Source organism: Pinus tabuliformis, chromosome 1_1 (assembly GCF_031772625.1).
Source record: "Pinus tabuliformis cultivar Carrire ecotype Pingquan chromosome 1_1, CPIR1, whole genome shotgun sequence".
Classification (NCBI taxonomy): Eukaryota; Viridiplantae; Streptophyta; class Pinopsida; order Pinales; family Pinaceae; genus Pinus; species Pinus tabuliformis.
Genome location: NC_142297.1, coordinates 97161204 through 97176333, shown reverse-complemented (window position 1 = coordinate 97176333; position 15130 = coordinate 97161204). Strand labels below are relative to the sequence as shown.

Below are 15130 nucleotides of genomic sequence, written 5' to 3'. Positions count from 1 at the left end.
TATCCTGTTCACTTTCATGCAAGACAAATCGTACACGCACAGCAAATATGACAACTCATATTATCATATTATCATAACCTAACTTTAGCCTAACATTCAGTACTCTTTTCAATACTTTATTATAACTCATATTATCATATTAGTTTCCCAGATTCGACGTGCTTCATTTCACATCATAAACATATATGTGGACTACGATATATTGATCATGACCTAACTTTAGCCTAACATTTAATACTCTTTTCAGTACTTTATTATAATATTATAAAAAATGCAGAATATAATACGGATCAATTTTTACTACGACAATCAATCAATCAATTTGTTTAATCTTTAACCTACGATGCCAATTATTCATGTCTGCGAGTAATATCAAAACGCACATGCTTATACCAGGTTCTTTGAAGTACAAATTTATCGCGGCATTATAATTTAACTCCGACCACGTACACACCCATTACTTTTTTCAACTTGCAAGAACACTAAATTGTTCAATAGGGAACGGATATTTTTTTATTACAGGGTATCATCACCATTGTCTTCTGCACCATTTCGATAGTTGTTGTTGTGAGGAAATTCAGTCATATTTCGAGAGGCCTTCATCATGAAGCCACCTGGATGGATATGTTTGTCACCATCACTGTCATGATACACATAAGCACCTCCACCATGACGAGTCACATCCATGCCAGCCATCTCATCCGCTGCAGAAACCCGGAGAAGTTTGAACCTGTGCAAAACAGAGAAAACAGGTGCCATGGTTGCAGTGACCCATCCTGTGGTAACGATAATTTGTATGACATGGGCAGCTAGGAGCCTTCCGTCTCCACCCATGAATAATCCATATGGCCTCGAGGACTTCCCATTAGGAAGCAGACCATACGCTTGCAAAACATACTCTTCTTTCGCAAAGAGTGCGGTAAAGATGATTCCCCAAGCCCCGCAACCACCATGAAGTTGCGCAGCCTCTAGGGGATCATCATACTTCATCTTGCCAGCCAAGATGTTGAAGCCTATCAACACCCACGCTGAGACAAACCCACACAGAATAGCGGCCCATGGATCCACGATGGAGCAACCCCCTGTGATCGCGGCAAAACCACCGAGCAACCCATTGCACACGTCCAAGACATTCCAGTGCCCTGTTAAGAGCCTTCGCCCAAATAACGTGGTCAACGCCGCAGAACACCCAGCAAGTGTGGTCGTGACAGCGGTCCTACCAATCGCCGTCCACTGGCCGTCCACGTAACTACCCCCACCTGTACCATACGGCACCAAGATCTTGCCAAATGACCCAGGATTGAACCCATACCACCCGAACCACAATAGAAAGGTACCCAAGACAACTAACGTGGCACTGTGACCCCTGATACCGTTGGGTTTCCCTTCCTTGTCATATCGGCCTATCCTCGGCCCTTCAATAAGCGCTCCCCAGAAGCCCGCGATCCCGCCCACCATGTGAACAACCCCGCTGCCCGCGAAGTCATAGACTCCACTGCCGAAAAGTAAACCGCTAGCGTTCGAAGCGTTCAGCCAGCCGTCGGGCGACCATACCCAGTGCGAAACTACCGGGTAAACGAACCCCGTGAGAATCGAACTGTAGATCAAATACGCCACAAACTGCGTGCGCTCCGCTATGGAGCCGCTGGTGATCCCTGCGGCTGCGATGGCGAACGCCCACTGGTACAGAAAATATGCGTAATCGTACTGGTATTCCTGGTTCGGCACCTCTGTCAGTCCGAAGAAGTAATGCCCAATGAAGCCGTTGGAGTGTTTGCCCCTTCCGAAGGCGAACGCGAAGCCGAAGAGATAGTAAAAGATACCGCCCGCGGCCGCATCGAGAACGTTCGTGAGCATGATGTTCACGGTGTTCTTGGCCCGCACGGAACCCGCGCACAGCATGGCAAACCCTAGCTGCATGGAGAAAACGAGAAAGGCCGAGAAGAGCAGGTAGGTGCTGTCCACTGCGCGGGACGTCGCCGAGAGACGGTCAGAAACGGCCTGCAGCTTGTTGCAGAAGAAGTCACCCGCCGTGCCGTTTAGGAGGCTCTGAAGCATTGCCAGCTCGGGTGCCGTGCAGCTGTAGTCGAAGTTAGACATGACGGACAAGGCGGGGTTTGATCCCGCGACGGCAAATTCGAGTTGGCAGAAGTGTAATGCGCGCTTTGAGAGGGACGAGACTCAAACAGGAGGAAGTAAAATACGAGATTTAAAGAAACGAAAATAGAACCTAAATCGAGCTTTAAGTGACGCGATTCGAACCGCCAGACGTCGAAAGACAGGCTTAGAACATATGGAGTTCGAGCCGGAGATAGAGTCTTTGAAGGGGGCAAGATTTGAACCGGAAGAAGTGAAATACTAATTTCAAAGGGACTGGATTGAAACCAGGAAAACTGTAGTTGAAACTTTAAAGCGACCGGATCCAAACCGGGATAAGTGAAATACGAGCTTTGAAGGGACAGGATTCGACCCAGGAGAAGTGAAGTGCGATAGTTAAACGGCCATGATTTAACTGGAAGAACTGAAATACAACCTTTAATAGAACGACATTCGAACAGTCAGATCAGAGATACGAGCTTTGAGAATTACTGGATTCGAACCGGAGAACTGTAATACGAGCTTTGAGAAGGACAGGATTCGAACCGGGAGAAGTATAGTACGATCTTTAACGGTAGAACTGCATCCAAGCTTTAAAAGGACGGGATTAGAACGGCGAGAAATAAGATACGATCTCCGGAATTAGAGAACTCGAACCCGGAGAACTGAAATACTAGGTTTGAAAATTACCGGAGTAGAACCCGAAATTGAAATAAGAGTTTTGAGAAGCACGGGATTCGAAGCAGGAGAACTGAAATACGATCTAGGACGTCGGAGCTGGTGGGATTCGAACATCGACACGGAATTTGAAGCAGGAGAAGTGGAGTCCGAGCTTTGAGATGTCTGGTTCAAAGATTTGAGCTCCGAGCGGGAGGGATCGAACGTTGAACGCAGACTTCGAAGAACTGAAATGCTAGATGCAAATACGGTGGGATTCGAACTTGCGACGCCCGTTGGCACGAAATCTTCCTCTGCCGGATTGAGTTTATTAAAGTAACGTTACCAAGGAAAATATAATATATTTCTCTTCAATCAAGAATTCAAAGGCGCTAGACACGTGGTTACGCGAGAGCATTGTCCTTCGTCCATTGGCTAAAAGCTTTTTCCTATCCACAGAAAGGTTCGGGCCTGCGACCAAAGTCACCCAAGGAAGAGAAAAATGGAAATTTAATGGGGAACTGTACAAAAATAAAAAGGAGTGTCCTTTTTAATAAAGCTGCTGTTGTTGACATGTGATAGGTGCAAATTGTCTGTCTCTGAAGGGCAAAAGGAGTTTAAGTAAATTCAGTGATTCTTGGAATTATTTACGAAAATTGAAGGGAAAATTTGGTTAATTGAAATTAGGATAAGAAAATGTTTTTATTTTTTTCCAGAAGAAAAAGCAATATGGATTATATTAAGTCAATATAAAGAGTTACAATTGAAAACATATGAGAGGGACTTGAGTGGATATCAAGTCACATAGAGCTAGATCATGATGATAGGATGATATATAGCAAAAACTCAGAGTATGAGTATGATGGATACAAATAATGGTTGCATATGATGCTAGATGGCTGGAGATGAACATACTTTGGCATTAAGTCAAAATAGAGGGAGCAAAAAACATGATAAGACAGATGTATTAGGCCTATAAACCTGTGATAGCATCAAAGCTAGAGCAGATACTTTGCAAAATGGCAGAGAAAGGGGTCTTGGAATCTCTAAAGATTTTATGATTCCGCCATTTCCAGGCATACCATAACGTGATAACAAGAAGGGGACGCCTTGCCGCGCATTGTGAGCACCACCAATGGAAAGCTGCATGAACAGAGTCAAAAACATTGTGAGGGAAATAAAAAAAAATGGCGAGTTCATACCAGATTTTCTGAGAAGTATTGCACTGAAAGAACATATGTAAGTTTGTCTCTTCTTCAGACTCGCACATCGAGCATCTGTTGGGGCCATGCCAGCTCCTTTTCCTAAGATTGTCCCAAGAGAGATTACGGTTGTTAAAAACCATCCAGGCAAAAAGGATCATTCTAGTAGGGCAGCCTGTTTTCCAAAGAACGACCAGGAAGATAGGTGGAGAAATTGAAGTCTTTGAGCAAATGAAGGCACAGTAAATGTCTTTTACTCTAGGAACCGTCGAGCTGTTTGAGGAGAACCAGGATAGATGGTCAAGAGTGCCTCCATGAATAATCCCACTATCCTGTAATGCGACTGAGAACAGATTCCATGAAGGGTGGAGATCAATCGGCAGACCGATGACATTTGCATCCTTCCACGTGGGAGAGAGGCCATTCCAGTCTAAGATGAGTCTATCCCACGTGAAGATACCCATTCTGTGCAAGGCGGATAAAAGAACATCCGGGAAGGAAAGATCGCGACTACAAGCAATGGGATCGAGGCCAATAAAGATCCTGTTACCGGAATAAATCCTCCATCTTAATCTTGACAGGAAGAACTTTTCAACTTTCCTGAAACTTAACCAGATAGCTGATCCTGATTTAATGCCAATAGCTTCGTTCCTATACCAGAATTCAAGGCATTTGCCCTTCATGTATTTTTGTCTGATCGTCTCGCACCATGGACCATCCCCGAAGATCCCGCGCCAGAGTGATTTGCAAAGGAGAGCGTTGCCGAAATCCCTTAAATTCTTTAAGCCCCATCCGCCCATGATTTTTGGCAAAGAGATTCTATCCATTCTGGAAAGATGAAACTTCTTCTGTTCCGAAGAACCGCCCCAAATGAAGTTTGCTGAGATCGAGGTCATCTTGTTGATAATACTTACAGGAATAAAGAAAAGGTGCGCCCAATAAACTGCCAGCTGCATTAAGACGGTTTGAGTGAGGGTGACCCTGCCCGCCATGGAGAGACTTCTGAATTGCCATGATGAAATTTTCTTGAAAAATCTGTCTGTCAGCCACATCCAGTCATGTTTGGTATAACCTTTTGCTTTTAGGCGATAGCCAAGATACTTCAGGCCGTACTTGAGCGAAGGGTGTTCTATACCGAATATCTGGGAAATCCATTTGACAGTCTCCAAATCAACATCGTTATGATAAAGCACAGATAATCTTAATTTGTTTGAAAATTATTTTACTCAATAAAAAACTAAAATATAAGTGAAATAAAATTATTTTTTTGTTTAATAAAAAATATTGAACCTTAAATTTTTTATTATTTTTAACGCAGGAAAATATTATTTATAAATAATAATTTTTTTAAGAGAATATAATATTCAAAATTGTTTATTAATTATTTAATTTTAATTTTACTATGTAATTATGTAAATTTTATTTGTATATTAAGAAATATTTAAAAAGGTGTTTTTAAATATTATAATTTTGATGAGTTAAAATATTAAGAAAATTAATGTTTATAATAAATGTTTTAAAATTTTGATTTAATGCGTGTGTAAAAATTTTTTTTTCTTAAATTTAAGGAAATTGTTAATAAAGATTTGGAGGAATTTGGTAGGAGTGAAAGGTGGTTCCACAGTGATGAGTCAACTTAAATTAGCAAATAATAGCCAATAATGATATCCCTTTGTGGCTTTAACAACTAAGTTATGATACGCTTTCCCACTGGGTAGAAAAACATTTTAAGAAAATAATTTCCATTTTCAATTTTCTTTTAGTATTATAAGGGTACTAAATTATTTCTATCTACCACATTAGCACATTAGCATATTGTCTCCTAACTCAATCAAATACTCATAATGGTTATGCAATTGTCATTAATTTTGACATGAATGCAAACTATAGGTTATACAACTGTCATTAATTTTGACATGACTACAAACTATTAAGTAAAGGCGACATTATTGAGAATTTCATAATACAAAGTAACAACATACAACATTTAATAATAAATAAATACTATAAGAACAAAGATAAGAATACTTATCTTATAAACAATCATAGAACAAGGTGTAAATGATGAATAGTTCACCCAGCCATAAATTTTGTTTCTTTAGTTCTCTTAATAGCCATAGCCCTTTAGCTAAGGCTATGAATCCATAATCTCAATACCTAATAAAATTTACACTAAACCAATTCTTATAACTATTTCAATCTAGTAGCTCTTTTTCCTCTCAACCCTAACAACCTAAGGAATAGAATCTCCATAATTATGACAAAAATGCACAGAACAATAGTTTTACTTGCTCTTAGATAACCTCATCAACGTAAATCCGCAATATAATTCTCCATACATCTTTTAGCTTTAGTAAACTTGTCCTCAACATCCACTATAGATGACCTCTCTACCAATAACTTATAACTCCTCCTCTCTCACACCTAATTTGTTTGTAGTCTCCTTATTCAAAATTTCCTTTTTCCCATATATATATTAGATTTTCACAACTTTTCAAAAAATATAATCAACCCATATTTCACAACTTTTCGAAAATTTATAATAAACCCGTATTCCAACAAGTGCTACATGCAGCCAGTAGTCCCTGCCGTAAGCGGATGACCCACCCCATTTATTAACCCAAGGAAACAAACTGCATCCGGTAAGAACTGATGTATGGGAATCTTGGATGGAATCATGAAATATGAGCTAAGTGAGTTGGTGGTAATGCCTTAATTACAAACAGTGGTGCAAATATGAAGTCGCAAAAGTAGCCTCTAGTAATATCCTCTGATTCCTCTGTTCTCAGCGTAGGCAATATCATACTCGCCACTTTCAAAAATACCTTGTCCACATGGTTCAGAAACTCGAACTTAGCTCATTGAACAATTTTGTGTTTGTTGCTGCTCAAATTAGCACCCTTACGAATTTCCTGACCATGGTGACGCAGGGTAAACGCATTTGAAAAATGCACCATGCTCACCTTAATATGATTTGCCTTTCATTTTAGGTCAATTCCTTGAAAGCACGGGGGTTGCCGCTGTCTATGGAAGCAAACCTGTCAAATAGACCAATGCCCAATAAGTGATAAGATGCCTTAAGAGCATTTAACAAGAAACTGGGGCATAAACCACCACAATATAGTGAGGGTTAGGAGCTAATTAATCAGTGCTACGTTTAAAATAAAGTTAATTTAGATGAGGATATGCCAAGCAACACTTAGATATCACCCAACCTTGTTGCTGTCCACAGATACCAGATCTAATTTATGATAAAAATATGCAAGAAATGCAGGTTTGGAGAAAGGAAAAGCAATCCAAGAGCACCAAAATGCACTTAGAACAAATACCTTGGTTGCTTTTGATAGGGCAATGAATTTAGCATGCAATAACAACCTAACAGAAGTCATATTTATAAATAACAAAGGAATTGGAAATGGGAAAATTGTTGGAAATGGAAAATTTGCTTTGGAGAACAATATAACTTGATAAATGAAGCACTGGAAAGCCATTGTAAGCAAGCCATAAAATGAGAATAAGCAAGACAGGTAGAAAAGGCTTTATATGTGTTAACTATTCAATCTCTGAGATGCAAGTAATCTCTCAAAAAGTTGGGACCACATCCTTCCCAGTAGGATTTAAGTCATGCTCGCACTCCAAAAGTTCAAAATATCTTATTGAAAGTAGAGTAAAATCCCTTAAAAAATTTCATGCATACAAAAAGTATACAGATCAGATTCTCCTCGATACAACATTGTACCCTCCCCTGTAGTTAGTTGTTGACATCTCAACCAACATGACAAGCCTACTAATAATGTAATGCAACTTGGAAAACTAAAGAGATGTTGGTTATAGGTGGCCTCTTGAAAGTTCAGTTGAAAACGCCCTACAAAATTACTTTCCTCTGTTCTCAGCGTAGGCAATATCATACTCGCCATTTTCAAAAATACCTTGGCGTTCAGTAACTATTTCAGAGAGTAGCACAACTTTAGAGCTACTATGTTGAGTAAGTGTATTCTTGGATGTTGAGGAGTGTACATTACCCATCCTTCTTGCTCACTGATAAAGGGTATCACAACAAACTGAATTCATTTGGTAGGATGAATCAATGTGTTGTCCACATGGTTCAGAAACTCGAACTTAGCTCATCAATGTCATTTGAGAGGTGCCAAATTTCTAGCAACAAGTCATATTTATAAATAAAAAAGGAATTGGAAATGGAAAAATTGCTCTGGAGAACAATATAACTTGACAAAAGGAAGCAGTGGAAAGACATAATGAAAAAATGCAGCATAACTTTGGGAGGTAGGGAGTAACAAAGAAGCTACAAAATGATTGTGAAGATGCCTCAGGTATTTACTTCAAGTGAAGATGATTGTTTCAAACAAAATATATATATTAAAACAATACGCTGTTGTAATATACAAGAATATTAATATTGCCACGAAACTAGAATGCGGATTCAACTGAAATCATCCCTTAAATATTCTTGCATCATTTCTAAAATCATCTAAACTATAGCAAACACAATAAAAAAAATTCCCATTTTCAAAATTTGTAATGTGAAATAAATCACACTTTCTGAAACCTATTTCAGATCTATCAGCATAAATATACTATTTAAAAAGTTGGATATAGAAATAAATTTTCCAATCAACAATAATCCATTGATTTTGAATTCGATACAATATATTTGCCTGTAAGACAGGTATAAAATCTGTTGGCATATTTTAGAATAAGCAATAAAATTCTTTTATTGCAATAAAAAAGCAGTCTAAACTCTTACCTAACAAATTGACTGTGAAGATGCTTCAAGTATTTACTTCAAGTGAAGATGATTGTTTCGAACAAAATATATATATTAAAACAATACGCTGTTGTAATATACAGGAATATTAATATTGGCACGAAACTAGAATGCGGATTCAACTGAAATCATCCCTTAAATATTCTTGCATCATTTCTAAAATCATCTAAACTATAGCAAACACAATAAAAAAAATTCCCATTTTCAAAATTTGTAATGTGAAATAAATCACACTTTCTGAAACCTATTTCAAATCTATCAGCATAAATATACTATTTAAAAAGTTGGATATAGAAATAAATTTTCCAATCAACAATAATCCATTGATTTTGAATTCGATTACAATATATTTGCCTGTAAGACAGGTATAAAATCTGTTGGCATATTTTAGAATAAGCAATAAAATTCTTTTATTGCAATAAAAAAGCAGTCTTATCACTATTTCTGTTCATCACTAATTCTGGTCTTTTGGAATTTTAGTATTTGGAATTGATTCGCAGTTATCAGTAAAGTATTCGTGATTTTCTGGCAGTCAATCGCCATGACCGCTGTCAGCAATTTCAGGAACCCGGGTGTAGGATTTCAGCGATGCCTAGGGTGCTCCAGCATCATTCACACGCAATTTCAGCCGGTAGGTTTGGAAAAAGTTTCAACACATCCTGCACGACCTTATGCAAGAGTTCGAGTTCCCTGTATTCATATCCAGAGGGTAACATTATTAGTGAGAGCAGCCTACCTAATTTAGCATGCACCTACTAATCCAACAGACTAAAAGCTATGATGCTCACCCATTAAATGCCTTCTGCTCTAGTCCGCTAATCTTTGCAACATGAGCAAGAGCATCTCTCCACTGCTGAATTCTTTTGCTGTCGTATTGCTGCGTTTCTTCGTGTGCACATGGGCTTAAACCCTCACGCTATTCATTCCTCAGTGCAGCCTTACCTTCATCAGAAAAACGAAGAAGGGGCTCGAAAATGAAGAAGGAGCGATTATCAGTCGCTTCATCAGAGAATAAATCCGACTGCCACTGAGTTCAAAGTGTTCGTACAAGACAGCCCTCGTCATAACCAAGCCCACAAAATCAAGGGGCCTGAAACGCTCACCAACAACGACGATGGAGCTCAAATATTTTCATGACATCGCAAGAAGTCAGTGAATCACCAGCAAAGAAGAAGGACATTGCAGTGATGGCATTTACTCCATCATCATCCGGCCATAGCCCAGGGATAGGCGACGATAATCCCCCTGACCCAAGACTCTAGAACTAGCTAGCAAGATCTATATGTATTGCTTGTTTCTCAAGATTATAGTTAATAGAACTTCAATGCATTAGGACACTTGGAAGAAGTCGTGGCAGTTGTAGAAGAAGTCGTGGCAGCTATGTACATGCAGCGACAGCGGTGCCAAACTGCCTACTTTTAAGAAAAGTACACAGGCGAGTCAAAACTCTTTAGCCTAAGTTTTCAGAAAAGTATACAGGCGACTCGAAACTCTTTAGCCTAAGTTTTCAGAAAAGTATACAGGCGACTCCAAACTCTTTAGCCTAAGTTTTCAGAAAAGTATACTGTGCAGCTGGCAATAAGAGGTCGAAACACAAACTTTGGATAAAAATCTATTGGGCAGAAAATTTTATTTCAAACATTGGCTTAAACCTGACATGTACGAGAAATTTTATTTGGTCAAAGCTAATTAATCGTTGATCAACGATCGATCGATCACTATTAATCCCAGGCAGAAACTAATAACTACGTGAATTAACTTTCTCACCCAACTTTCATTCATCATTAAACTTTTTAAATAATAAAAAAAATATTCATTTCAAAAATAATTTATAAAATAGTTTAAAATTATTATAAAATAGTTTAAAATTATTATCCTTTTTATTCTTCCCTCTTTTAGAAACGCATCCCCATAACTCCATATTTATTATCCGTTTATAAATAACCATATGTATTATTTTCATCATCTTTATCCGTTTATAAGTAACTATATGTATTATTTTCATTAAAAAGGTTTATAATATTTACAAATATATATTATTAATTAAAATTTAAAAAATAAAAAGTAAATTTAAATTTAAAAGTATAATTTTAGATATCATAAATTTTGTCGTGTCATATATTTCACACTTCCATATACTCAGCTAAATAACTATTTTTAATTTATTATAATTATTAAAAATTAAAAAATACATATTTTAATATATAAATTTACTTAAAAACCTAATTTATTCTTAAATTATATCACCCCCCTCTCTGAATAAAGAAAGTGCGTTCTCGTTGACGTAGAAATCATATTATATCTTATGTTATTAACATTCATCATCAAAATCTAGATATGGGGAAAGAATAGATTGGTGAGAATAAAATATTCTAAGTTAATGATGATTACTTGATAATGATTTATTTTTATTTTTATATATACGTTTAATTTTTTACGAGAATATAGTTTGATTGGTGATATGAAGTAATATGTATTAGAAAATTTTTGATATTTAAAATATGTTTTTTAAAGAATATTATAAAATAATAGTGGAAATAATAAAATAAGATTAGATTACGTCAAAGGAAAAAAAAAGAAATATTAAACTATATTTCCAATTTATCTCTTTAGGATTTTACTCAAATTTCGACGGGCAGCATTTGTTGGAGGTGGAATTTAATCTTGCATCTAAAAAATACCTATGTTGTATACTTTCAATAGACCCTACTACCCAAAAAATATGAAATACATGAAAAAGTGTGATTGCAATCACACTTCTGCATCTATTTCACATTTTTCGTCTAGTATGGTCCATCAAAAGTATTTGATGGGTACTCCTTTACATCAATAATGCCTTTTCATGTATTTCACATTTTTCGTGTAGTAGGGTGCATCGAAAGTATACAACATGGGTACTGCGAAAAATTAAATTAGGCATTAAAGAGATAAGTTGAAAATACGAGTTGAAAAAATAATGTTTTATTTTTATCATCCCCATTATTCGCACCATCATATTGAATCCTATTAATTCTTATAAAGTTTTTGTTTTTAGGCCATTTTTTACCTCAAAATTTCTTCAATGCAAGGCATGAGATTCGAAGTTTAAAACCTCGTGGATTAGACAAAAAAAAATAAAAAACAAATAAAATGATTTAATAAACATGTTAAAAGTAAATGGTTCTTAATGATTATAAATTTTACATACTTCATTATTGGTGTTTTCAATGCATTTAATTACCAATTAAATGGCTTCTAACTCTAGTAAAAAAACCCACATAAGCTAAGCGAGGTTGGAATAAGGATGTCCAGTCTAGGCTAGACTATTAGGAGATAAAGGAAGAGATCATCTTGGACAATACATATAATATCAAAAACACTATTACTTCCAAATTTAAGAATAAGATGTTGGATGATAAGGAGGGAAAGATAAACTAAGATATTAGGAGGTGATCAACCTCATTCTTGCTAGTGCTAAGAAGAAAATGGACATTGTAAAGATAAGAACTAATTCTCATAAGCTTATAGAGATACTTCTCTCTCTTCTTTTTGATCATCAAAATAAAATATTAAAGAGTTTTAGTTAATCGCTTACTTATTAAAGTGCAATAGACCAGATTAATTTCAATAAATATTAGATATTATCAATATTATTATTATTATTAAATTCAATAATTTATTTAATAAACTTGTTTAGAGTTATTTTAACTTTTGAACAAAATAGTTTAAAAAAGATTAAATATCATTTTTATTTTAAAAATATATTTATATCTCAAACATATTTTTATAGAAATCACAAAATTAACATAATTAAATTTTACAAAATTCATTACTACATACTGTTTTTAATTAATTTCATTATTACTAATATTATAAATAATGATAATAAATTTAATAAATATAATTTATTCATAAATTTATAATATTATAAATAAAAAAATTATATTTCAACTTTCTAGTATTTTAACTTTTTATTATTGAATATGTAAACAACATCGTATATTTCAATAGCAAAATTGGCTTTTATTAAAATTATAAATTTTAATAAATTATTTTTTATTATTATGATATATTAAAAAAATTGAAAAGTTGGTTTGGAAAATGTGAGTTATATCGATATGGTTTTTGTTGATATAATTTTATCTTTGTTTTACATTGGTGATATTGTGTTATGATAAGGGTTGGATTTGAAGTAATATTCTTTCTTTATTTATAGATATTATTGTTAATATTTATAAAATAAAAGTTATAATAATTAATTATAAAAATATTATTTATGTTAATTTTTGTGTGTCGAGAATAATAATGTGATGAAGGTCATTTTATATAAATGTTTTGGAATGATTTTTGTTATAAGTCTATTTAAAAGTATAATATTGAGAAACGAATGGTGAAAAGTTTATTATAGTTTTGAAAATAATTGTAAATTAATAAGTTATGGGATAGGAAGAAACTTGTTTTCAACATTCTTGTTATTCTTTTTATATTATATGTTTGTGGAGATTGGGAAGTCTTTTTTAAGATTTTTTTCATTCTTGTTATTTTATATGGTTGTGTTGATTGGGGCTACGACATCTATAGAGAGTCACAAAGAAAGATAAAACAAATATAAAAGTGTCTTATGACTTATTAGCTCAAAATTAAGGGCAATACACTATCTTATCTTTATCATGAAAGTGAGTCTTCTCCCATTAAGACCATGGTTATGATTAATTAATTAATATACAAGAACCCTATGAATAATATGGAAGACAAGAGGCTTATTAATATTACCTCAAGCTTTAGTGAAAACCATATATGCAAGACTTTGATAAGGATGTCAAGTTTTGACTAAATCATTATAGAATAAAAAACTAGGTTACTTTATAATGATGATAATATTTTTTTTTCTAAGTTATACTAATTCTATTAATGAAAAAAAGATATCATACACTGAGGCCTTAGCCTGTACTTAACCATGCCAGAGAAATGGCAACAACCAGAAAAATCTAGATCTGAACTACCTAGAAGGGAAACCAATTTGTAATAGAAAAGAGTTCAGAGAATTAGCTTGCTGCCCACGCAGGGGAAACCAACAAAGCATCCAGTTTGTTATCATTGTATCTAATGTGAGAAAAAAACCAACCAAAGGGCCGAAAACTCATAGTTTTTTTCGCCGAAACCCCATCGAAACAAAAATTAAAAAACAGAGTCCCAAAAAACCTGACACGTAGCATGCTAAGTGGTAGAATGTGTGGCAGACACGTGGCGCGCTGAGTGGCAGCAAGGTGGCAGACAATGAGGCGGACATGCGGCATCAAGGTGGCAGACTAGGGACGTGGCAGAGACGGAGGGTGTTCCTCCACGATGAAGCACCTGTACTCCTCCATGTCGCCACCTGCCAAAAGCAAGGTCTCCGTGTTGCCAGCCTGCAATGTCGGATGTTCTTCCTCGACGAGATAGCAGTAAGGGTCCTTTACCTCGTCTATATGCTGAGTCTCATTTACCTCCTTCCCTGCACATCTCGTCTTCTGCTCCTGGTTCCGCTCCCCTGCTCCTTGGATGCTCGTCTGAGCCAGTTCCGGTATGGCTTTGGTGTGGCTGCACCCTGCTATGGTGCGCCCACCACCAGCAATGTCCGATACCCCAATGGCCCTGGTGCTGCTACCCCCGTCGTTCCTTGCTCCTCAATTACATTGGTGCGTCCACCAACCTCTGTGGCCTGTTCCTCAGTGATCTGCTCCGCCTCGTGAAAGAGAATGGTTATGGTGGCTGTGATGAGGGGCTTGTTCAGGGTGGAGCGGAAGGTGAATTGGGCATTCTGGGAATGCAGTTGAGGAAGGGGTGGAGTGCCTCTGGGAGACGAGGCAGAAATGGAAGGGAAGCTGCTGGGAGGCGAGGCAGAGGCCACCGAGCAAAGGTGACCTCTTCCACTGCATGTATTTGGGTAACAACCAGGAATTTTCTCAGCTAGAGAGGAAGTGGTATCCGAAGTAGGAGAGTGCTAGGGGCGACTCAGGCTCCCTTGGCTCCCGCCCCTGCGGCTACGCATATGGTATCGCACCATACTGTCTGCAGGCGAATGCGAATTTCTTCCAGAATTGGGCACAATGGGGTGTAACGACACAATTGAGCTTGCAGACTGCTTAGCAGAGGGATGAGCAGCCAGGGCCGAAGGGAAGATAAAATGACAATCCAGGCTATGGGTGAAGTGGATGCCCGGGCTGAGATCAATGCAATAAAGGAGGTGGCAGCGTCTCTCGATGGTTGTGTGGGAGCTGGGTACAGTCGCGGCTTGAGGGCAGAGGTATTGCAGTGGCAGAGGTTGATGGGCAGAAGCAGAGGTGAAATTCTCCCAAGAATTCATGTTTGCACAGAGCCGAGGTTGGTGACGGTTAACAGGTTGGAGGTAGCGCTCGCATAAGGTGCA

General features: G+C 36.9%; 1 protein-coding gene across 1 annotated transcript; it reads right to left on the bottom strand.

Annotated features, from left to right (window-relative positions):
* Nucleotides 1-367: 367 nt before the first annotated feature.
* On the bottom strand, nt 368-3158 carry LOC149211833 (ammonium transporter 1 member 1-like). Its single transcript, XM_089391593.1, has one exon. The coding sequence runs from the start codon at nt 2098-2100 to the stop codon at nt 517-519; it is 1584 nt and encodes a 527-aa protein (XP_089247719.1). The 5' UTR covers nt 2101-3158; the 3' UTR covers nt 368-516.
* Nucleotides 3159-15130: the final 11972 nt, after the last annotated feature.

Bases quoted from the DNA above. Each gene is read 5' to 3' on its own strand.
- LOC149211833 (XM_089391593.1), bottom strand. From the start codon at position 2,100: ATGTCTAACTTCGACTACAGCTGCACGGCACCCGAGCTGGCAATGCTT.